The sequence below is a fragment of the Staurois parvus genome, unplaced genomic scaffold (genome assembly GCF_062004578.1).
Source record: "Staurois parvus isolate SC_StPar_1 unplaced genomic scaffold, SC_StPar_1.0 ptg000291l, whole genome shotgun sequence".
NCBI lineage: Eukaryota > Metazoa > Chordata > Amphibia > Anura > Ranidae > Staurois > Staurois parvus.
Window position 1 is genome coordinate 3988266 of NW_028318087.1, and position 23871 is coordinate 4012136.

The 23871-nt window shown below is 40.6% G+C and overlaps 1 protein-coding gene across 18 annotated transcripts in view; it reads right to left on the reverse strand.

The window, feature by feature from the left end:
- Positions 1-23871, reverse strand: part of ZMIZ1 (zinc finger MIZ-type containing 1) — a 470001-nt gene that overhangs the window by 39780 nt on the left and 406350 nt on the right. For 17 of the 18 annotated variants that reach the window (XM_089682518.1, XM_089682525.1, XM_089682519.1 and 14 more), the window contains 3 exons: positions 12202-12384; positions 7944-8021; positions 3586-3760 (listed from right to left, as the gene is read on the reverse strand). In XM_089682518.1, the coding sequence (XP_089538644.1) occupies positions 3586-3760; positions 7944-8021; positions 12202-12384 (436 nt within the window). The remainder of the gene's footprint in view (positions 1-3585; positions 3761-7943; positions 8022-12201; positions 12385-23871) is intronic. The other variant, XM_089682526.1, reaches the window with a different exon arrangement.

Genomic DNA, 23871 nt, shown 5'->3' on the forward strand with positions numbered 1-23871 from the left:
GAGCCACAAATGTTAGAATTGTGTCGATGTCCCAATATTTATGGACTGACTGTATATATATATATATATATATATACACACACACACACACACACACACACACACACACACACACACGCCCCTGCTGCCCTGCAGCAGTATATCTACTATAGGGCTGCAGGAAAGCGGTTAAAGTGAAATGCAGAAACCACTGTGGATTAAAAGGACGTTTGTTGTGCCAAACAACCTTCTAACAACACAGAAAATCTTCTGGTCTAAATGATTGGCACAAGAAAGGCCACCTTATGGATAATAACACCAAGGAGATATTCAAGATTGGTTCAAAAGGAGGGTTGTGTGTCATCACCAACATTACTAAATGTAAATCCCACATTTGGAAAGTAGGCCTAACAGAGGTGTTGTAACTCCACAAAAGAACGAATCAGAAAAAGAATAGCAAGAAAAATGGAAAAAAGAGGGCGAGGAGGATGAACGGTTGTTCTACACTCAACTGTAAAAACAAAAGAACATGGCTCATGGAGAGCATGTGGACTCACACCAGTGAAAGGAAGTCTTCAGTGTTCATTGATACACTTTGCAGGAAAGCAGGTTGACGAGTTTTAAATATAGTCAGGGAAACGGATTCTGAAATGCCCTCTCTCTGAACCTGGGTTTCAACAGCCAGGTCATCAAAGCCAGCAAATGAGATACAGGGTGGAATATCAGACCATGGACTTACAGATCTGGGCAATCTGGTAGATACCACAGAGTGTCCTCTAATTATTGAATGAACTTGGATGTTGATTGAAAGCATCGATTGTGCTTGAGACCAACAACCCTAAACAGACATAGGAGCAGAACTTCTCCCCAACCCAGAAGACTGGCAATCCGCCATGACAATCCTCAAGGGACAGAAGCAACCATGATGGAGACATCTTAATAACGATTTCATCTTGTCTAGAAACAGATTTTGTTTGCCTAATGCAGTGAGAAAGTGCAGCTACAAGATTCTTGAGTGGAACTGAGTAAATAGAACCACTTCAAAAGGTGGAAGCCATGAATTCCTGCACTAGCATGCAGCTTTGCAAAGACCAACAGTGGAATTGAAGTGGTTGAACCTGACTTGGCAGTGTTGATAACTTCCTGAGGAGCAGGAAGAGGCGTATCCAGGAGAATGTACAAGTCACAAGCAATGTAAGGGAATTAACCACTTGCCCTCCAGAGGATTTACCCCCTTCCTGACCAGGCCATTTTTTGCTTTATGGTGTTGCGTTACTTTAACTGAAAATTGCACGGTCATGCAACGCTGCACCCAAATTAAATTTAGGTCTCTTTTCCCACTAAATGAGCTTTCTTTTGGTGGTATTTGATCGCCTGTGCGTTTTGTATTTTTTGCTCTTTAAAAAGAAAAAAAAAAAAAAGACTGACAATTTAAAAAAAAACAACAATATTTTGGACTTTTTGCTAATAAACATGTCCAGTAAAAATGACAGGTCGAGGCAAAGCCATAGGGAAGAGCCACAAAATGACAGTGGCTGTTGTAAATTGCTGATGACCTGGAGGAAAAGAATGTGTTTATATGTTTCCTCTAAGTCAATGGATGTTACGTAGTCTGTGTAGCAGAGGGAGGTAATAGCTGATCGAATCGATTCGATCTGTAATTGTTGATGACACACACAGGCAATGAGAACCTTTAAAAGGTTAATTTATCTTTATTTACTTTTGCCAAAAAACCTCTCTATGCATTAGAGTGTCCTGGAGGATGTGGCGCTCCATTTTGTAAAAGAATGCTTACTTTTTCAGGTGCATCAAACTAATGAATGAGCACTAGGTTTTGTTTCCCACCATTTTATGCGCAATCTGCTCACTTTCGCTCTTGCAGAATGCTGAGCTGTAAGAGAGAGTGGAATCTACGGGTTAAGAAAACCAAGTCTGGACATGAAGGAAGAGGAAGAACAACAGAATCCTCTAATTTTAAGCTTAAATGCACAGCCACGTTTACAAAAAGAAACAGACTTCTTTCTGTTTTGGTGGAAAAACTGCTGACTGAAATTCAGCTAGTGGAATCTCCTACACCAAAGAAGTGAGATACTCAGCATTTGACAATGATTGCTCTGGAAAATCCCCACCAGAATCAGAATGCTTAAGAGAAGTAGCACTCAAAGTAAACTATGTGTTAAAATTCTCTCCCCAGCATATGCAGTTTACAACTGTCAATGCTGCCTCCCTGAATTTCCATTCTACAGAGGAAAGAGTGAACAGTGGACAGTGCAGTCTAGAGCCAGTCTGTTATCTTGGAGAAGGGAGGAGGAGGGAGATGCAGGGGAGTGCCTTACCATCTTAGGCTATGGGGTTGTGATGATTACAGTGTAAGGAGACACAACTCTGATGCCAGCATGCAATTGTGACACCATAGGATGCAGGAAGAGACAGGAGCCACCCTGAAACAGGAAACCCAGGGCAGTGTTCATGCAATAGCTTGAACAGGAAAACTGACAAGGATAGAAGATGACGCAGCTGCATACTCAGTAAGTGATTATATCTGCGGCTGAGAGTGCTTAAAAAACTGAGGGTATTAATTTCACTTTAACAGAAGGCTGCTCTACAGCTGCAGACATGCACCTTAAATACATATAACTACTGCAGAAATAATAACTCACAGAAATATGCAAGGGCAGTTGTGGAGGCATAACTATGTGACCACTGTCACTGTAGGTGGCGCACAATAACCACATGATGTGTTGTCATCACCCACTGTGTCCCTGACAGCAGAAGAGAAAAGGCTTGTTGCAGTAGTTCATACAGAATTGTGGCATGATGCTCCATCGCTGAACATGCACAGTTGTGTCCCTTCATAAGCTGATGTGCAGTGTTATACAGTGTACCTCTCTAGGATTTCTGTGTTGGGAATAACACTGCAGAGAGCACCCTCTAGGGCTGCTGTTGCTGTTGTGTTGCAAAAAATACAGCAGAAAGCGTTCTTTTAGCAGAACATACCCCACTAGAGCTGTTGCTGCAGGAATAACACAGTGGAGAGCACCCCGATAGCTGAAGTCTACAATTACAGGGAAGTGTTAACTACGAGTCAGTCTCAGACAAAGCCGCTCAGAGAGGAAAGGTTCAGGTACAATCACACTAACTATTGTGCTGCATGTCATCAAGTACTGCCCTCAGAGAAGGAGAGGCAGGAAATCCACAAGATTGGGCAGAAAACCATGCCTGTCTGCCAGAGCACAGCTTACAAAACAGAACCAAGTCAAAAGGTGGTTTGAGTATAAGAATTAACTGGGAAAACTTGTGCTCATTTGCTAACTGGAAGGACTTCTATGATCTCAAATATAGAAGAAATAGAGCAGATAGGAAGTAGACATCCATTCTCCTGGGCACAAGAAGAGCATCTGGGCTGGTGTAAGGTGAGATGGGTTATTGTTTCAAGGGGACTGAACTTTAGTTTTCTATGTGCCCAGTGTCCCTTTCTTTTTTAGGTGGCAGTATAACTCTAGTTTGCTTAAATATCATCAAGCTGAGTCTCTAAGTGGACAATAAAGAAAATAAGATGTTTAACCATTATTTTTAAAGAATGGTATGCATCAGCAAAACACTTACTTGGTGGTGGAGGTAAAGCACTCATGTTTGGCTTGATGTCTGGAGGAAATGGAGGCTTGACATCTTGACTGGGTGACAAGTATGAGGGGATACTGCTGCCAGGTGTTATAGGTGGTGTGGGGTTTCCCGGAACAGGTGAGTGGGGGTAATTTCCAACAGGGCCCGGTCTGGAGGGCTGCAGAAGACATGAAATTCATGAAAATCAATTTTAATGATGGCATTGTTGGCTTCTCTAGTCTAAAGTCCATGATAATGTCAGTTTTAGTAAATATTACCTATTGCAAATTATTTTCCAGTTATAATGAATAAAACAAAATAAGCAAAATACTGTTTTTAAATAAAATCAAGGATAATGTGAGTGGCCTTAATCCTTGATTTTATTTAAAAACGGTATTTTGCAATATCACACTATCTGAGATATTCTCTCCCCGGTTGTATGGTGGAGCCTATACTGAAGGTGAGGATTCCTATAGAGTGGATACGAAAGAGGGTTTAGGATCCCATAAAAATTCCTAAAAGGCGTTTCATTCACCTAAATCTGGTGAGTGCATTTGATGTTGGTTTGCACGGGTGGAAGGTGGAAGTTTTCTTAGCATTAGAAGAATTTTTGATCTTTTTGCACAAATTTTTTGAGATTTATGAACTTTTGTTGTCTATTATCATGATGGACTTTCACTATTAATATAATTTTCTATATATGTTTGCACTTTATATATTGATTTGATATAGAGGTCTATGTTTGCGCTGTTTATTTATATTTAATAAATAATCAGTCACAGATACTTGTATGCTTAGTTTTTTTGTAAAGTGCTGCTTAAGTACAGAAGCAGATGGCATTGCACAGGGATATACAGTATACAGTAAAGGGGCACAGCTCAACTCCTGTGTCCTGATGCAAACATAAACCAGACACCACCACAACATCCTTTCTGTAATAATATCCACTACTGACTCGTTTTGACACAGTATAATCTTGTGAGCATGCAAGTCTATGTCTATGATGATGGTCTGTTGGTATTTTGAGAGAAAAAGAAGCAGACATGAATGGATGTCAGTAGTGACCCCTCAGAATCTATAAGGCTATGTTTGGTAAGTTACCGCATAAAGTAATCTGTGCTTCATAAGAATACATTTCCTCCACTGTTCTGTGGCTGCTAATATTTATTACTGTTGGTTAGCTGTAAATTTTTTGAGAATGCATAAATGTAATGAAAATACATTATTTAATTTTGAGTGTCCTGCTAAGCAGACTGATGGAGGGAGAGGGAAATTGGCAATACGGAGGAATCATCACTCTGTTTAGACTCTTCTTAAACCTGTGCTCAGGTCCCACCAACAGTGTTTGTTTTACAGGAAACCTCGCAAATGCTCAGACTGGGGTAATTTTTGTCTGGGAATGTGATTAAACTACATGTGAGGATATCCACAACATAAACTATATTGCTAAAAGTATTGGTCGGCCTGCCTTTACACACACATCAACTTTAATGGCCTCCCAGTCTTCGTCCGTAGGGTTCAATATTGAGTTGGCCCACCCTTTACAGCTATAACAGCTTCAACTCTTCTTGGAAGGCTGTCCACAAGGTTTAGGAGTGTGTCTATGGGAATGTTTATTGTTATTGTACTGTCGCATGTTCTGTCTCCCTTTGTAATGTACAGCGCTGAGTGAACTGTTGGCGCTTTATAAATACTGTAGCATAATAATAATAATGTTTGACCATTCTTCCAAAAGCGCACTTGTGAGATCAGGCACTGATGTTGGATGAGAAGTCCTGGCTCGCAATCTCTGCTCTAATTCATCCCAAAGGTGTTCTATCGGGTTGAGGTCAGGACTCAAGTTCCTCCACCCCAAACTCACTCATCCATGTCTTTATGGACCTTGCTTTGTGCACTGGTGCGAAGTCATGTTGGAACAGGAAGGGGCCATCCCCAAACTGTTCCCACAAAGTCAGGAGCATGAAATTGTACAAAATGTCTTGGTATGCAAACGCCTTAAGAGTTCCCTTCACTGGAACTAAGGGGCCAAGTCCAACCTCTGGAAAACAAAAAAAACCCACACCATAATCCTCCTTCCACCAAACTTTACACTTGGCGCAATGCAGTCAGGCAAATACTGTTCTCTTGGCAACCGCCAAACCCAGACATGTCCATCAGATTGCCAGAGAAGCATGATTTGTCACTCCAGAGAATACATCTCCACTGCTCTAGAGTCCAGTGGCGGCATGCTTTACACCACTGCATCCTACACTTTGCATTGCACTTGGTGATGTAAAGCTTAGATGCAGCTGCTTGGCCATGGAAAGCTATTCTATGAAGCTCTCTACACACTGTTGTGCTAATCTGAAGGCCACACCAAGTCAGAAGGTCTCTATCTGTTGACTCTGCAGACAGTTGGCAACTTCTGCACACTGTGCGCTTCAGCATGCGCTGACCCGACACTGTCATTTTATGTGGCCTTATGTGGAGTTACTGTTGTTCCCAGTTGCTTCCACTTTGTTATAATACCACTACCAGTTGACCGTGAAATATTTAGTAGCAAGGAAATTTCATGGATGGACTTATTGCACAGGTGGCAACCTATCACGATACCATGCTTGAATTTACTGAGCTCCTGAGAGCGACCCATTCTTTCACAAAGGTTTGTAGAAGCCGTCTGCATGCCTAGGTGTTTGATTTTATACACCTGTGGCCATGGAAGTGATTGGAACACCTGAATCCAATGATTTGGAGAGATGTCCCAATACCTTTGGCAATATAGTGTATATAAAGTTAGAGTGAAACGTACACCCAAAATTTTTTTTTTCCAAGTTAAAATGTAGTTGGGTAGCGTTAGAAGTGCTGTAAGGTTTTTATTCTTGCCACTACTATCTCCCCAAAAGTGAGGGGACGTCTCATCTTTGACAGGTGTCACCACTGGGTGAATACCCCTCTTCCCCTGCTCTGGTGACATCTTTAAAATATTGTATTTCCTTTGTACTGTTGGTCACCAGGATAGAAAGTGAGAGAGAATCTCCCCAACAGGCACACAGACAGCAATAAAAATCTGAAGAAGGTTCTAACTTTTCACCATGATAAAAGTAAAACTAGAAAAGTCTATTTTGGTAGAGGTGCACTTTAACGATAGGTTCAAGAAAAGCTGATTTGTATTTCACTCCCAGTAAAATTGACATATGCAAGTAAACAGACATGAAAATACTAAGTAACCAAGTTTATAGAACATATAAATTAGCTACATACCGTAATCTGCAAACAACAATGAAAACAAATTAAAAGATATCCATTTACGCATTGCAAGTGAGAAAAATCACTTACAATCAGCTTCCCAGCCATAGCTGATTTGTACAAAAAACACTCCAGCAGCGACATTTGGCAAGGTTTATTTGTACTCTGCAGTCAGTACACATTGCATGGCTTCAGAGAGTCTGGGGTGAAGTGACTGCGATGTATACTCTGATACAGGGATATAGTAATAACAATGCTGCTGCAGTGTGAGGGTCTATAACTGTTTATACATACTATCATAAAAAAAATTCTATTATCATACATGTCAAAAGTATAAATGTGAACCCACAAATGGCTTGTGAGCATACTGCAGGAAGCAGAAGTAAACATTAACACTGAGATTTAATATAATACAAAAAAAAGTCAAACCTTAGCCAAAACTCAGAAAATTCAGTTTGGCTGGAATTTGGGAAGAGTAAACTCTAGGCTCTGTGTTCCTTTCATTGCTCTCTCATGGAGAAACAGGTTTGTGTATATAACCAGTTTTGCCCATGCATGGCACCAGAACAGATTTTCCATAAAGTCCTACACCTCAGCAGGATATTCTCACCTGGCGATAGCTGATTAACCCAGCATCTTAGGCCCCATGTGACGCTTCCCATCTTTGCCCCTGGTGGCTGAATGGACAGGGCAGGAAAGTGTATGCAGCTGGGGGAGGGGGGGTGTCAATAGAGTGAACATGTTGCTTTGCTCTGCATGAGCAAAGTGCAGGCGCACTTAAAAAATCCACCTCTACAAAACAATCTAGTGGGCAAAGTAAAGAGAGCATCAGCAGGGCAGTACGGGACCGGATGGATCCTAGATTAGGATTATTAAAAACAACCAATCTGAACTTTCCACAGAAGAGAGCAGCCACCATTACAGCTGACTCTTGAGAAGACTTACAGCTGACAAAATAAAACTGTAATGTAATCATCTGCTTTACAATGTAGAGAAATGTCCAGTTATATGTAATGCTAACAATATGCCAAAAATGATCATTCTCCTTCAGAAGATTTTAGAAACAGATATCACCCTCTTAGCCACCCAAACTGGTAAAATAGTGGATGATTGATTTGGTATGAAGGCACACTCACCCCGTTCATACTGCTTTGGCTATAGCTATTGTAGCCGCTCCCAGAAAAGTTGTTATTTTGTCCATTAAACTGCTCTGGCTATTAGAAAAATAATAATAATCATGAATTAAAAAAATGTACAAAAATAATGAGGAAAAAAATTACTAGAATGAAAAGCAGCTTAGAAAATATGATTTGAGACGAACTTTTAAGAAGGGGCCTGTCCAATATTGGATATAAAGATTCAAGCTTTAATTTACATGTGGCTACAGCTATTCATCTAGATGCACAAGTGGGATTATTTGATGATCACAGGACAGCTGTCAATTTAAAATATTTGTAACTCATTAGAACAGGTCTTAATTCACATTCAGTTGTGTATATATTATTTGGGAGGGGGGAATAAATATAACTGCATGGCAGAATATAACTCTCATATTCTATATCTCCTAACACATATTTATCTCAGTGGTAAAGTTTTTATTACAGCAAAGCTGTGGCTTCCTTTACATAAGGGCAGAACTTTAACACTGCAGATCTCTGCAGTGGATAAAAAAACAAAAAAAACAAAAAAAAAAAACATACAACCCAAGTAGCTCTGTCTGGGTTGTGTCCCAAAGCATCATTAAAAGCTATATAGCCACAAGACTGAAATATTTGTAAAGTAATGCATGCCATATATTGGTCGATATACGAATGAATTTTCTTTAGAAAATCATTTTGCTTGAGGTGATTGTAGCCGTATTAGTGCATTTGCGACAGAAACAATTGAGTACTGTCCGTGATACTTTTTTTATTTGCACCAACATACAATTTTGAGGACAAGCTTTCGGGGTATGTCCCCTTCTTCAAGGTATAAGCAGTACTATTACAAATCACAAAGTTTAAGCAGAATGTTAGAATGGATTGAGAGAAAAAAAAGAGAAAAAAAAGAGAAAAAAAAAAAAAAAGGGCTACAGATAAGATACATCAAAAGTGAGGGGGGGAGGGGGGATACAACACTCACACAGAGGGGGTCAAGTTTTAGCTAATAGATAGTCATAAAGCTGTCGGATAGTGGTTGAGGAATCCCATGTCCAAGTTAAGACCGTTATCTTTAGTGTCAAATAGAATTATCATTCTTAGTTCAAATGTTTTTCTTTCCTGGATGGATTTAAATTTTCCTTTCAGAACTAAAATATTGAGGTCTTCCATATTGTGGCCTGGTTGTGAGAAATGGTGTCCCACAGGTGTTAGTCATGAATACTGCTAGTTTCCTGCAAGACACAACTGACTTTCTGAACAAGATCAACAACATCCAGCAATTACCATCTAATACACTTCTAGTGACTATGGATGTAGTATCCCTGTATAGTAATATCCCTCACAAGGATGGATTAGCTGCATGTCACAGATCCTTATCATCCTCACCAAACAACAAATACACTGCTGAGGATGTTACACAGCTCATTGAATTCATACTTACACACAACTACTTTGCTTTCAATAAGGACATCTATCTTCAATGTATGGGCACTGCGATGGGAAGTAAAATGGCACCCCGATATGCAAATTTATTTATGGCTGACATGGAGGAACAATTCCTGAACAGCATGGAACAAAAACCATACAGATACTTTCGCTATATTGATGATATTTTCATCATATGGACGGAAGGTGAAGAAAATCTAAAACAATTTTACTCATTGATGAACACTTTTCATCCATCAATCAAACTAAAAATGGAATACTCAAACACACACACGTCAACTTCCTAGACACCACAATATACATCAGGGATGATACGCTTCACACCTCAATATACAGGAAACCCACTGACAGATGCAACTACCTCCACAGTTCTAGCTTCCACCCCCAACACACGAAACGTGCCATCATACACAGTCAGGCCATCAGATACCACCGAGTATGTTCTGACCCAAGAGACAGAGATAAACATCTTGGGACACTAGCAGACACCTTCCATAAGAAAGGTTACAAGGACAAAACTATCAACACCAGCATAAACACAGCCTTGAGAACCCGAAGGGAAAATCTGCTTCAGTACAAAGAGAAAAAAAACAAACAACCGTGTACCTCTAGTAACCACATACAACCCGGCACTAGAAGGGATAAGAAAAATAATCAAAGATTTACAACCCATCATAACAGAGGATGGAACTCTGAAAGAAATATTCCAGCAACCCCCAATACTGGCTTTCAGACAACCCCCCAACCTCAGAAATAAACTAATCAGTAGGAAACTTCCTTCTGATTATGATGCCACAAATAATGGAAGCAAACCCTGCAATAAGAAACGCTGCAAGCTGTGCAACCAAATCAATCCATCAAAAAGTGTCAGACACTCAAAAGGGATCTTCAATATCTCCGCACCTTACTGCACCTCCAGTAATGTTGTATACCTTATCCAGTGCAGAAAATGCAGCAAAGGATCTTATGTTGGTGAAACAGGACAGAGGTTGCAAACAAGGATGAATCTGCACAGACATACCATCAAGGAACATAAAGAAGATGACCTCTGCACACCTGTGGGACACCATTTCTCACAACCAGGCCACAATATGGAAGACCTCAATATTTTAGTTCTGAAAGGAAAATTTAAATCCATCCAGGAAAGAAAAACATTTGAACTAAGAATGATAATTCTATTTGACACTAAAGATAACGGTCTTAATTTGGACATGGGATTCCTCAACCACTATCCGACAGCTTTATGACTATCTATTAGCTAAAACTTGACCCCCTCTGTGTGAGTGTTGTATCCCCCCTCCCCCCCCTCACTTTTGATGTATCTTATCTGTAGCCCTTTTTTTTTTTTTTTTTTTCTCTTTTTTTCTCTCAATCCATTCTAACATTCTGCTTAAACTTTGTGATTTGTAATAGTACTGCTTAGACCTTGAAGAAGGGGACATACCCCGAAAGCTTGTCCTCAAAATTGTATGTTAGTGCAAATAAAAAAAGTATCACGGACAGTACTCAATTGTTTCTTTAGAAAATCAGAAATTTGTGCGTTTTGTAATCCGATGGTGCCACCATTGATTTTGAAATTCAACCAAGCCTTCAATTTCACCTCACGTTGCTACAGAAAATAATTTTCCAGGTCACAGCTCACGCTCATTTATTTTTGTTTATATTTCTCGCATGATTCTCCCATCATTGATTCGAAATTTGGTCATTTTTCAAAACATTTCCAACATGCCCGATCAATCAAATTCGATGTCCACCCGAAAACCGGCCGTTTCTGTGACCCACTAATGGTGTGAAATATGAACGAAAATTCTTAGAAAAGATTTTCAAAAGAAAATTCTTTTGGAATTCGACCAGTGTATGGCTGACTTTACACAAAGGTATGCAGAAGCTGGCAAATTCTTCTGAATGTGAACATTCCCCTTAATAAAATTTCCAGAATTAGTCTTGGGCAGAATGAAGAGAAAGAGATCCCTATTAATCAGAGTACAGACATTGACAGCAGTAATTCTCAATTACTACAAGCAGAACCCTCTCACGCTGTAAAGATTAGTGTACACAGGCACTTTTTCAGTGTGAATTCCATTTGCACAGAGCAGTTTGCAATACACACAGAATTGTTTAGAGGTGTACTCGGGCAACTATACACAATATAGAGCATTGGTGCAGAGGAAGTCCCTGTGTACACTAACCCTGAATCATTCTCACATAAATGTGCAAAGGTATGTACCATCGAGTGCAACATGGAAAGACTGGATGGTTGCGGAAAAAATGTCTGCAAAAGATACCCTGTAAATATAGACTGAATTTTCTTATGTGTTTGCCATTTTACTGTTGGGAGTTTAAACTGCCCTGATTCTTTGAGGTTTGTAAACTAGACATATGGAAAGAATAAAACATAAATTCATCACAAATCTGAGCCGAGGAAAGGTGCCAGGTTGCCATCAAAACAATCTGTCAGTCTTTCCCCATATTCTCTACAGTGACAAGAAAAAGCCTTCTCCCAAAAGCTTGTCACTGCATGCAACTTAGAAGTCTGTGCCCCCAGCCCAGCGTACTTGTCAGGCAGTGACAGGTCTGCCAGGGCTTAGCAGATGGGGATGTGTCAGTTCAGAGTCTGCTTTATCGCAGATGTATTAGCAGTACTACAGGGCTGGACTGACTTCACGCATTTAAAAAAAACCCAAAATGTTAAATGTGTTTTTGAATAACAGAAAGGGTGTTGCATTTGAAGATTGAGTATGAGAAACAAATCAGATGTATTACTATCATAATCTTCCTTACCAACAGTCATGCAAGAACCATTAGTTACCTTGTAATACTGCCCCATGCCAACACTGGGGGGTGGGTACTGCCCTGTGCTCTGCTGTCCTGTCATCCTCTGGCCGGGGTAATTTGGAGACGTCATGGGTCTAGCAGGATTTGGGCTTGGGTACTGCCCAGGCTGACTGGGAAATTGACTGCTTGGTCCATACTGCTGGCTGGCATAATTTGGCTGAAAATAGAGAACACAAAATGTCACGTTACAGCTCAACCATAAATGCATTTCAGAAAACGCAAGTCTTGCTAAATAACATCTTTGTTTCTTAAGATTGGTTTTAACCACTAGCCCTCCAGAGGATTTACCCAGGCCTCTTTTTGCTACTCAGCGCTGCACTATTTCAACTGATAATTGTGTGGTTATGCAACGCTGTACCCAAACAAAATTTACATCCTTTTTTGACACAAATAGAGCTTTTCTTTGGTGGTATTTGATCACCTGTGCGCTTTTTATTTTTCGCGCTATTAAAAAAAAAAAAAAAAAAAAAAAAAGACCTACATTTTTGAAGAAAAACTATTTTTTGCTTTCGGCTATAAAAAATATATAATAAACTCAAAGTTAGTTATAAATTTAGGCCAAAATGTATTCTGCTACATGTTTTTGGTAAAACAAAATCCCAGTAAGTGTATATTGATTGCTTTGTGTGAAAGTTATAGCGTCTACAAACTATGGTATAGATACTGCAATTTACGCCATTTTTTGCTATACAGCGCTGCGCTAGTTTAACGGACAATTGCTCAGTCATGCAATACGGTACATATATTAAAATTGACGTCCTTTTTTCCACAAAAATAGAGCTTTCTTTCAGTGGTATTTGATCACCTGTGGGCTTATTATTTTTGGCGCTATAAACAAATGCTAAAAAATGCTAATTACATTTCTTGAGGTGCTAAAATACAAGGAAAGTACAAACACCCCCAAATGACCCCATTTCGGAAAGTAGACACCCTAAGCTATCTGCTGAGAGGCACATTGAGTCCATAGAAGATTTATTTTTTTCTACAAGTTTTTTGAAAATGACAAAAACTTTTTTTTTTCCCACACAAAGTTGTCATTTAAATGATATATTTATCACACAAGCCATGGTTATATGTGGAATTACACCCCAAAATACACTCTGCTACTTCTACTGAGTATGGGGATACCACACGTGTGAGACTTTTTGGGAGCCTAGCCACATACAGTAACCTGAAATCCAATGACCACTTTGAAAGCCTGAAGGTATGTAACTTCCTCACTATCTATCATAGTTTCAGAGGCCCTGAAATGCCAGGATAGCACCAAACCCCCCCAAATTACCCCTTTTTGGAAAGTAGATACCCCAAGGGATTGAAAAAGAGGCATGTTGAGTATTTTGCAGATCCATTTTTTTCTCACAAGGTTTTGAAATATAAAAAAATATATAGAAAAATAAAATATGTTTTTGCTTTCTTTCTTCATTTTCCCAAAACTTGTTGCAACAAACGAGAGCAGCAAAAAACTCACCATGCTTCTTATAAAATTCCTTGGGGTGTCTACTTTCCAAAAAGGGGTCACTTGGGGGGGGGGGGGGGGGGTTTGGTGCTATCCTGGCATTTCAGGGCCTCCGCAACTGTGATAGGTAGTCTGGAAGTGTAATGAGGAAATAAAGCCCTTTAAAAGCCTGAAGGTGCTTATTGGATTTTGGGGTCCTGTACTTGGCTAGACTGCCAAAAAGTCTCTCACATGTGGTACCCCCATACTCAGGAGAAGTAGCAGAATGTATTTTGGGGAGTAATTCCACATATACCCATGGAATGTGTGAGAAATAAATCATTTAAGTGACAAATTTTCCAAAAACGTGTGGTAAAAAAAATAAATTCTTCTATTGACTCAACATGCCTCTCAGCAAATAGTTTGGGGGTGTCTACTTTCCAAAAAGGGGTTATTTTGGGGGGTGGGGGCATTTTATGCCCAGCATTAGAAGTTTATGCCACACATCACTCACTCTTCTAACCACCTGAAGACCAAGCCTTTTCTGACACTTTTTGTTCACATGAAAAAAATCTATTTTTTGCTAGGAAATTACTTTTAACCCCCAAACATTATATATTTTTTTAAAGTAGACACCCTAATAAATAAAATGATGGGTGCTGCAATTTTTTATGTCACATAGTACTCATGCATCGATTTTTCAAACACAAATTGTTCGAAAAAAAAACACACTTTTTTTTTACTTTTAATGTACAAAAAAACAATATATATTGGCCAATTATTGGGTACGATATAAAAGAGGATGGTGTGCCCAGTAAATAGATACCAAACATGACATGCTTTAAAACTGCGCATGCCCCGTGCAATGGTGACAAACTGCATCCATTTTTAATATCCATAGCCAACGCTTTAAAAGCCTTTACATGCTGCCATGTTAGATTTACAGAGGTCATCTAGTGTTAGATTTACTGCCCCTGATCTGACGTTCACAGTGATACCTCACATGCATGGTGCAACCGATGTTTAAGGGTTGACATTCACACATGCAGGGGCACGCGCGGGAGCGAGAAGGTGCTTTTTTTTAAATTATTTTTATTTTTTAAATTATTTTTACACTGCTCCTTTCATTTTTTTTTTTATCACTTTTATTGCTATCACAGGGAATGCTGTTATAGGGGAATATCCCCTATAACAGGGGTCCTCAAACGTTTTAAACAGGGGGCCAGTTCACTGTCCCTCAGACCATTGGAGGGTCGGACTATAGTTTAAAAAAAAAACAAAAAAAAAACTATGAACAAATGTGGACACAGTACAGGAGATGACCAGAGACTGCGGACATAGTACATGAGATGACCAAAGACTGCGGACATACAACGGAGGTGGGAATACTGGGCCAGCCACTCCATAAGACGCACAGACATTTCCCCCCAAGTGTGTCTTACGAAGCAAAATATACGGTAAATGCAGGACACCTTGTTGGGTCAGATTTGTGTACAATGTAAAGAGAGAGGGGGGGAGATGAGGGTAGAGAGAGAGGGGGGAGGGTGGGAGAGAGAAGGGGGGAGGGTGGGAGAGAGAGAAGGGGGAGGGAGGAGGGTGGGAGAGAGAGAGGGGAGGGGGAGAATGAAAAAGGAGGGGGGGCGGGAGAATGAAAAAGGAGGGGGGGAGTGAGGAGGGGGAAAGAAAAAGAGGAGGGGGGAGAGAGATAGGGGAGGGGGGAGAGAGAGGGGAGTAGGTGGGGGGAGGAGGAGGAGGAGAGAGAGAGGAGGGAGGGAGAGGGGGAGAGGAAGGGGGGAGAGAGGGAGAGGAAGGGGGGGGAGAGGAAGGGGGGGAGAGAAGGGGGAGAGAGAGAGGGAGAGAAGGGGGAGAGAGAGAGGGAGAGAAGGGGGAGAGAGAGAGGGAGGAGATCGATCATCTATTGCACTTATCTAGGGTCCGTGGCCGTGATACCCGACATGCAATGATGGAGTCTACTCTCTTGCTCCCCCTCTTCATGGTCAGCTCTAGGCTCTGCCTTCTGGCCGTGACGGTTGCATGCCATGCACTGATCAGAATAGATGGCCGGCTGGCTGCAGGGAGGCCAGGTGAGTGGTGCGGGTTCATAAGCCGAGCCCACCTTCCCCTGTTCTAGAATTGCTGATCCCGCTCTCCTGCCTCCCGCCCGAGCCCTGCCGAGCAATCCCAACCTGCCAAACCCTAGTCCCTTGCCTCGCGGCAGATACGCCCCTGCCCAGCAGGCCGGATAAATGTCCTCAGCGGGCCTCATGTGGCCCGCGGGCCATAGTTTGAGGACCCCTGGCCTATAACTTCAATGGGCATTGTCATATATTCTTTTTTGAGAAATCTGGGGTCTATCAGACTCTAGATCTCTCCTCTGCCCTTACATTATCTAATCAAACCAAGATCGGTGTGATCAGATGCTTTCTCAATCTACAAATGGCGCTGTTTTTATCCTGCGAAACTGAAGTGATGAAATGCTTGTAGCCTCTTAGACTATAGAGATGATTGGCATCACTCTGGTCTCCAATCAGCTCTATGGTGAGCTGGCAGAAACACTGGCTGCATTCTCAGGTTTCCCCCCGATGGCACAGGACTGCCCGAGAAGGCCATGGAAGGCAGCGGGGGAGGGGGGCATCTTCTCCCGCTGCTTGTAAAAGCAATCCTCAGCTAATCAAAATTTAAATTCGGAAACCGTATTGGGTTTCCATGCAAATGGTCTGGCATGGTTTGAATTTGGGTTGGCGGCGATAAATTGATGTGCATATAAATTGCTTTGATCCACAATCAATGCATACAGATCTTCCGTGAAAAACAGCTCCAAAAAATCAAGGAGAGTAGTTAAATTTGCTGTTTGCACCTGAATTCCAGGTTGGGCAGTGAATGGGAGAAGTACAGATTCTTCAGAATTTGTGGACTGCCAATCGGGATTTGCAAACACATCCAGAAGGATACTACGGCCTGTGTGCGAATTCTTGGTAGTTGCGGGACAGTACTTGTGCTCGCCACCGCACCAGCTTGTTCTGCACTTATGGGACTCGTCATGTCACCAAGGGATACTGCATTGCTGGTATGTGAAAGATCAGGATGTACTAGGCCACTGGTGCTTGCCAGTTCACCAAAAGGTGGAGCAGCACTAGTACTGGCACACTGCTGCATATGAGAGTCATCAAAATTTACCGGCAAGTACTAGCAGAGATCAGGCCTGATTCTGCGAACACTGTGGTTTTGTGTGCAATGTATCAAGTAACAGTGACCTACTGACACTGCACTTGCTAGGGGAGAAGGGGGGGTAAGCGTAGGGGCTAAATGCAGGTGCTGGCAGGTGCCGGGGCTGATCCCGCTAACGCTGTGTTTTTGGGGACTCTATACTAATGTGAACGCTGGTATAGTGCTGATCTGATCAAAGATATTGATCCGTTCAGACACTATACTAGCAATGGAGGTTTATTGTATATGTGAGCGTGCTCCTGGCAATCAAGGGGTTAAATGTGATGACTGGTGTACTGATGGGCAATCTGACGCTATCTGGGAGGGGCATGAAACCAACGGGAGTACAAATCACATATATATGTTTGTGATTTTACGCACTCGTGCCGCCCTATAGGGCGATCAGGAGGTACCAATACAGTGATCAGTGCGAAAAAAAAAAAAATCACTGACACTGTGCTAATGGCACTGGGCAAGAATGGGTTAACATGAGGGGCAATCAAAGAGTTAACTGTGTGATGGGAGTGTTTTACTAGGGGGCGGGGTGTGTGTTCTGCACTGTAAGCACACTGCTCTGGATGGCTGTGCTCAGCCATCCAGAGCAGTGTGCCCAAACTGACAGGAAGGACTGTTGGTAAACAAAGCAGCCCTCCACCCTGTCGGTGATCGCCGATAACCAACGGCCAGGACCTGGTGATTGACACCCGCGGCCGCGAATGGCGGTGCATAAATGCAAAATCATTTATATAAATATATATATACATACATTACACACACACACACACACACACACAGTCAGGTCCATAAATATTGGGACATCGACACAATTCTAACATTTTTGGCTCTATACACCACCACAGTGGATTTGAAATGAAACGAACAAGATATGCTTTAACTGCAGACTGTCAGCTTTAATTTGAGGGTATTTACATCTAAATCAGGTGAATGGTGTAGGAATTACAACAGTTTGCATATCTAAAGCACCAAAACCTGGTTCAATGACCGTGGGATTACTGTGCTTGATTGGCCAGCAAACTTGCCTGACCTGAACCCCATAGAGCAACTATAGGGCATTGCCAAGAGAAAAATGAGAGACATCAGACCGAACAATGCAGAAGAACTGAAGGCCGCTATTGAAGCATCCTGGTCTTCCATAGCACCTCAGCAGTGCCACAGGCTGATAGCTTCCATGCCACGCCGCATTGGGGCAGTATTTGCTGCAAAAGGGGCCCAAACCAAGTACTGAGTACATAAGCATGCTTATACTTTTCAGAGGTCCGATATTGTTCTATGTATAATCTTTGTTTTATTGATTGCATGTAATATTCTAATTTTCTGAGATTGTGGATTTGGGGTTTTCATGAGCTGTAAGCCATAATCATCACAACTATGACAAATCACGGCTTGAACTATCTCGCTTTGCATGTAATGAGTTGATCTCATATATCAGTTTCCCTTTTAAGTTGCATTAGTGAAATAAATCAACTTTTGCACGATATTCAAATTTTTTGTGTTTCACCTGTGTGTGTGTGTATATATATATATATATATACACACACACACACACACACACACACACACACATACAGTTGTGTTCAAAATAATAGCAGTCAGACATCACTAACCTGATCAATCACTGTTTTTGGTAGAAATGATATTTCTACATGGCAAATAATTTACTAGCAGGTGTAGTTGAGTAATAGAAATCCAACAGACCCAACAGTCATGACATGCATGCTGCTGATTCTGTGTAATTGAATCACTAATTGAAAGGGGCATGTTCAAAATAATAGCAGTGTGGAGTTCTATTAGTGAGGTCATTCATTCTTTGAAAAACAGGTGGTAATTATTGCCCTTATTTAAGGAAGGAAGGCAGCAAATGTTGTACATGCTGGTTACAGTGCATTTCTCTCTGAAATTCTAAGGAAAATGGGTCGTTCCAGACATTGTTCAGAACAGCGTACCTTGATTAAAAAGTTGATTGGAGAGGGGAAAATATATAAAGTGCAGAAAATGATAGGCTGCTCAGCTAAAATTGTCGCAAATGCTTTAAAATGGCAACCAAAACCTGAAAGACGTGGAAGAAAGCGAAAAACTACCATTCAAGTGGATAGAATAGCCAAAATGGCAAGGACTCAGTCAACAATCAGCTCCAGGAAGATCAAAGAAGGTCTAAAGTTACCTGTGAGTACTGTTACAATTAGAAGATGCCTATGTGAAGCCAAGCTATCTGCAAGAAGCCCCCGCAAAGTCCAACTGTTGAAAAAAAGATGTGCTGAAGAGGTTACAATTTGCCAAAGAGCACATTGACTGGCCTAAAGACAAATGGCGAAACATTTTGTGGACTGATGAAAGTAAGATTGTTCTTTTTGGGTCTAGTGGCCGGAGACAGTTTGTCAGACGACCCCCAAACACTGAATTCAAGCCACAGTATACTGTGAAGACAGTGAAGCATGGTTGCGCAAGCATCATGATATGGGGATGTTTCTCATACTACGGTGTTGGGCCTATTTATCACATACCAGGGATCATGGATCAGTTTGAATACATCAGAATACTTGAAGAGGTCATGCTGTCTTATGCTGAAGAGGAAATGCCCTTGAAATGGGTGTTCCAACAAGACAACGACCCCAAACACACCAGTAAATGTGCAACATCTTGGTTCCAGACCAACAAGATTGATGTTCTGGAGTGGCCAGCCCAATCCCCGGATCTTAATCCAATAGAAAACTTGTTGGGTGACATCAAAATGCAAATACTGAGGCAAAACCAAGAAATAGAGAAGAACTGTGGAATGTAGTCCAATCATCCTGGGCTGGAATACCTGTTCACAGGTGCCAGAAGTTGGTTGACTCCATGCAACACAGATGTACAGCAGTTCTCAGAAACAGTGCTTATACAACTAAATATTAAGTGATTCAAAGGAAAGCAAAATCTTCAAACAATTTTCAGTTTATGTAGTGAATGTTTGAGTTTGTAAAGAAGAATACAAACACTGCTATTTTTTTGAACAGTCTAATATTCACTTTTCCTCAATATTTATTTAGAGGAACAACACAAATTTGATATATTTTTCTTCATGTTTTGATTTGGAATAGAATGTGTAGTGTTCCCAATGCATTTGTGTGTATGAAAATAAAAGCTATTAGAAGGATTTTGAGCTTTATTCACTTTTGTCAACACACTGCTATTATTTTGAACGTGTGTGTGTGTGTGTGTGTCGCACCCGTGCCGCCGTGTAGCACTATATCTGCTTTACAGCGGCGGGTAAGTAGTTAAGGTGGGACCGAGAAAATTATATATATTTTTGTCTTATTATTATTGTTCTGTTTTAGGCTACTTTTTTTATATGAAGCTTAGTTTGTAAGTTAAAATACCTAGTTTTTAGAAGTATATACTGTATTTGAAGATTAAGTGGTTGTCTTGTGTATATTAGGCCTTGGGAATATTCTGAAATCCCAATATGTTACTATGAAATTTCTTTTTGGTACCAGTTTAAATTTTTCTGATATTTTTTTCACTTCTTTTCTTTTAAATAATAAAATAAGATTAAATCGATAACAACCATATTTTAAAACTTTCAGAATGTAAGCTAAATGAACTAAAATAAAAATATACAACTAAATGTGAAACATAAGAGGTCTAATTTTATATATTCACAAACCCGACCTTGGTAAAGCACAACCAAAGCCCCTTCCGAAAGTGTACAAACACTTCACTAATCTATTGGACAACAACAAAGACATACAGTTGTGTTCAAAATAATAGCAGTCCAACATCACTAACCAAATCAATCACAGTTTTTGGTATAAACTATATTTCTATATGGCATAGTTTACTAGTAGCTGTAGTAATAGAAATCCAACAGACCCAACAGGCATCACATGCATGCTGCTGATTGTAACTGAATCATTAATTGAAAGGGGCATGTTCAAAATAATAGCAGTGTGGAGTTCTATTAGTGAGGTCATTCATTCTTTGAAAAACAGGTGGCAATTATTGCCCCTATTTAACCTCCCTAGCGGTATTCCCGAGTGTAGCTCGGGGTAGAGTTTCAGTACCAAAAGCGGTAACCCCGAGCTACACTCGGGCTTACCATGCAGCGTTGCACAGGGATTCCCTGCAGCGCTTACCTTGTCCTTCGCTCCCGCGATGCGTCCCCTGCAGCGTCCCCGGCCATCTCCTCTGGCCGATGCCGGCATCCGGCTTCCGTGTTCCGGTCCGTGACGTCGGGACATACGGGCGCCGGTTCCGGCGGCAAATTTGAACATTTTAAAAAATGAAATTTTTTTAAAAACGATTATTTCATAGCGAAACATTGCTCTTTCAAAGCCTTTCACATACATTTTGTCCCTACTGCTTTGTCCTATGCCCTGCCTGCATTTTGACTGTTCTCTCTGCCTGGAAACTGAGAAATGTCCATGGCGTCCAAAAAGCGTCCCTTTATGTCAAAAGCAGTTTTAGACCAGCTAGAGAACAGAGATAGTAAATCAGAACCACTTGTAGAATTGAGTGATGATTTGATGGGAAATTCGTCATCAGACACTGAAAACGATTCTGCGACTTTGCTCAGTGATGTGCGAACTTGGCGCTATATTTCAAATTTCAGTGTTTTTCGTTTGCTTATATTATTGAATTAAATTTATTATTATATTATTTTTTATAAGTAATTATTAAATTATAATTTATGATTTCGTGTTTCAAGTTTTTATCATATCCGGAATGTTTACTACTCTTGTTCGTACAGATTTCAGTGAGTTATTCCTAAATTACAGGCCTACAATAAAAAAAACTACATATTTCCATGCAAAAAAATGGTACCGCTTTCAGCACCAAAAATCTGAAGTAATCATACCGCCAGGGAGGTTAAGGAAGGAAGGCAGCAAATGCTGTATATATGCTGGGTATAGTGCATTTCTCTCTGAAAATCTGAGGAAAATGGGTAGTTCCAGACATTGTTCAGAAGAGCAGCGTACTTTGATTAAAAAGGTGATTGGAGTGGGGAAAACAAAGTATTGCAGAAACTGATAGGCTGCTCAGCTAAAATGATCGCAAATACTTAAAAAAAATGGCAACCAAGACCAGAAAGATGTGGAAAAAATGGAAAACTACCATTCGAATGAATCAAAGAATAGCCAAAATGGCAAAGACTCTGCCAATGATCAGCTCCAGGATGATCAAAGAAGGTCTAAAGCTACCTATGAGTATTGTAATAATTAGAAGACGCCTATAGGAAGCCAAGCTATTGACAAGAAGCCCCCGTGGCGCAAGCATCATGATATGGGGATGTTTCTCATACTATCATGTTGGGCCTATTTATCGCATACCAGGGATCATGGATCAGTTTGAAAAAAATGAAAATACTTGAAGAGGTCATGTTGCCTTATGCCGAAGAGGAAATGCCCTTGAAAAAGACAATGACTGACACACACGCGCGCGCATAGATGAGCAGCATCTTGGTTCCAGACCAACAAGATTAACGTTATGGAGTGGTCAACCCAATGCCAGGACCTTAATCCAATAGAAAACTTGTGGGGTGACAAAAAAAATGCTGTTTCTCAGGTAAAACCAAGAAATGCAGAGGAATTGTGAAATGTAGTGCAATCGTCCTGGGCTGGAATACCTGTTCACAGGTGCCAGAAGTAGGTTGACTCCATGCAACACAGATGTACAGCAGTTCTCACAAACAGTGCTTATACAACTAAATATTAGTTCAGGGAATCACAGGAAAGCTAAATCTTCAAACATTTTTCAATTTCTACAGAAAATGTTTGCGTTTGTAAAGAAAAATGCAGACACTGCTATTTTTTTGAAGAGCCTAATAATGTTTTTCTTCACTTTCTGTAAGGTAGTAACAAATTTGAAACATGTTTCCTAATGTTTTGATTTAAAATAGACTGTGCAGTGTTCCCAATTCATTTGTGTGTATGGAAATAAAAGCTATTATAAGGTTTGTGAGCTTTACTAACTTTATTTAAACACACTGTTATTATTTTTGAACACAACTGTATATTTAAAATCCTCTCAAAAGGTTACCCCAGCTCTTTGGTACTAAAACCAATGAGAGAGCCAAATTCCATCAAGGCAGGTGCAAGATAGAGCAATTTTGGAACACAAGAAACATCTTATAACATGACTCTTACATCTTAATCTTTGTGTACTCTAAAAAGGTACACAGTTAAACACCTAACCCACTCACAATTGATAAGTCAGCGTTTTGGGGAAGACGGTTGTCAAGTTAAAACAAATATCTCTAGAAGACTGATAGTGAGTTCTTGGTACATGAATTCCCATTACCTGCCACAACTATCAGAAGGTCATACTCTTCCTGACAGAGTCTTAACTTACATTATGGAGAATGCAAAAGAAGAAAGCGTAACATCGAGGAAAGTCACAAAACTCAACAGCTAGCAGCCATGACAAGGTAGATCACATGGTTGCAGTCAGTAAGATATATAAAAAGTTAAACCTGAACTCCAGGTTTTATTTAGCTTGAAATAGTTTGTTTGGACCAAGCTGGTCCAAAAAAGTATATCCTTCACTAATAGATGCACTTGCTTTTAGCACTGTACAAACGGTATATAGCATAGCATTGGCTACATACAGTAAACAGTGAGAGATATCTTGTCCCACTCCAAGAACAAAATTGAGTCTGGCTGTTGCTCAGCCATTCACAGGTGATCTTGTACATTTTTGAACGAATAAAAGGTTTCCATGAAGTTCTCCACCTCGGCCAATCAGAGGAAGTCTTGTACTCATTCATAAAATACAAAGCATTCTCTGAATAGCAGAGCAGTGCTCAGCCTGGCTCAATTTTGTTGCAGGAAACAGAAGGGAAGCCTCCATTACTCTGCCAGAAGCAGTGCTATATACAGCTGGTGCTACATAATGTTTATACAGCACATCTGTTCGTGAAGCAAATCATTTGTTTGAACCAGCTTGGTCCAAAGAATCTATTTAAAGCTCAATTAAGTGACTCCAAAATATATATATTTTATATAT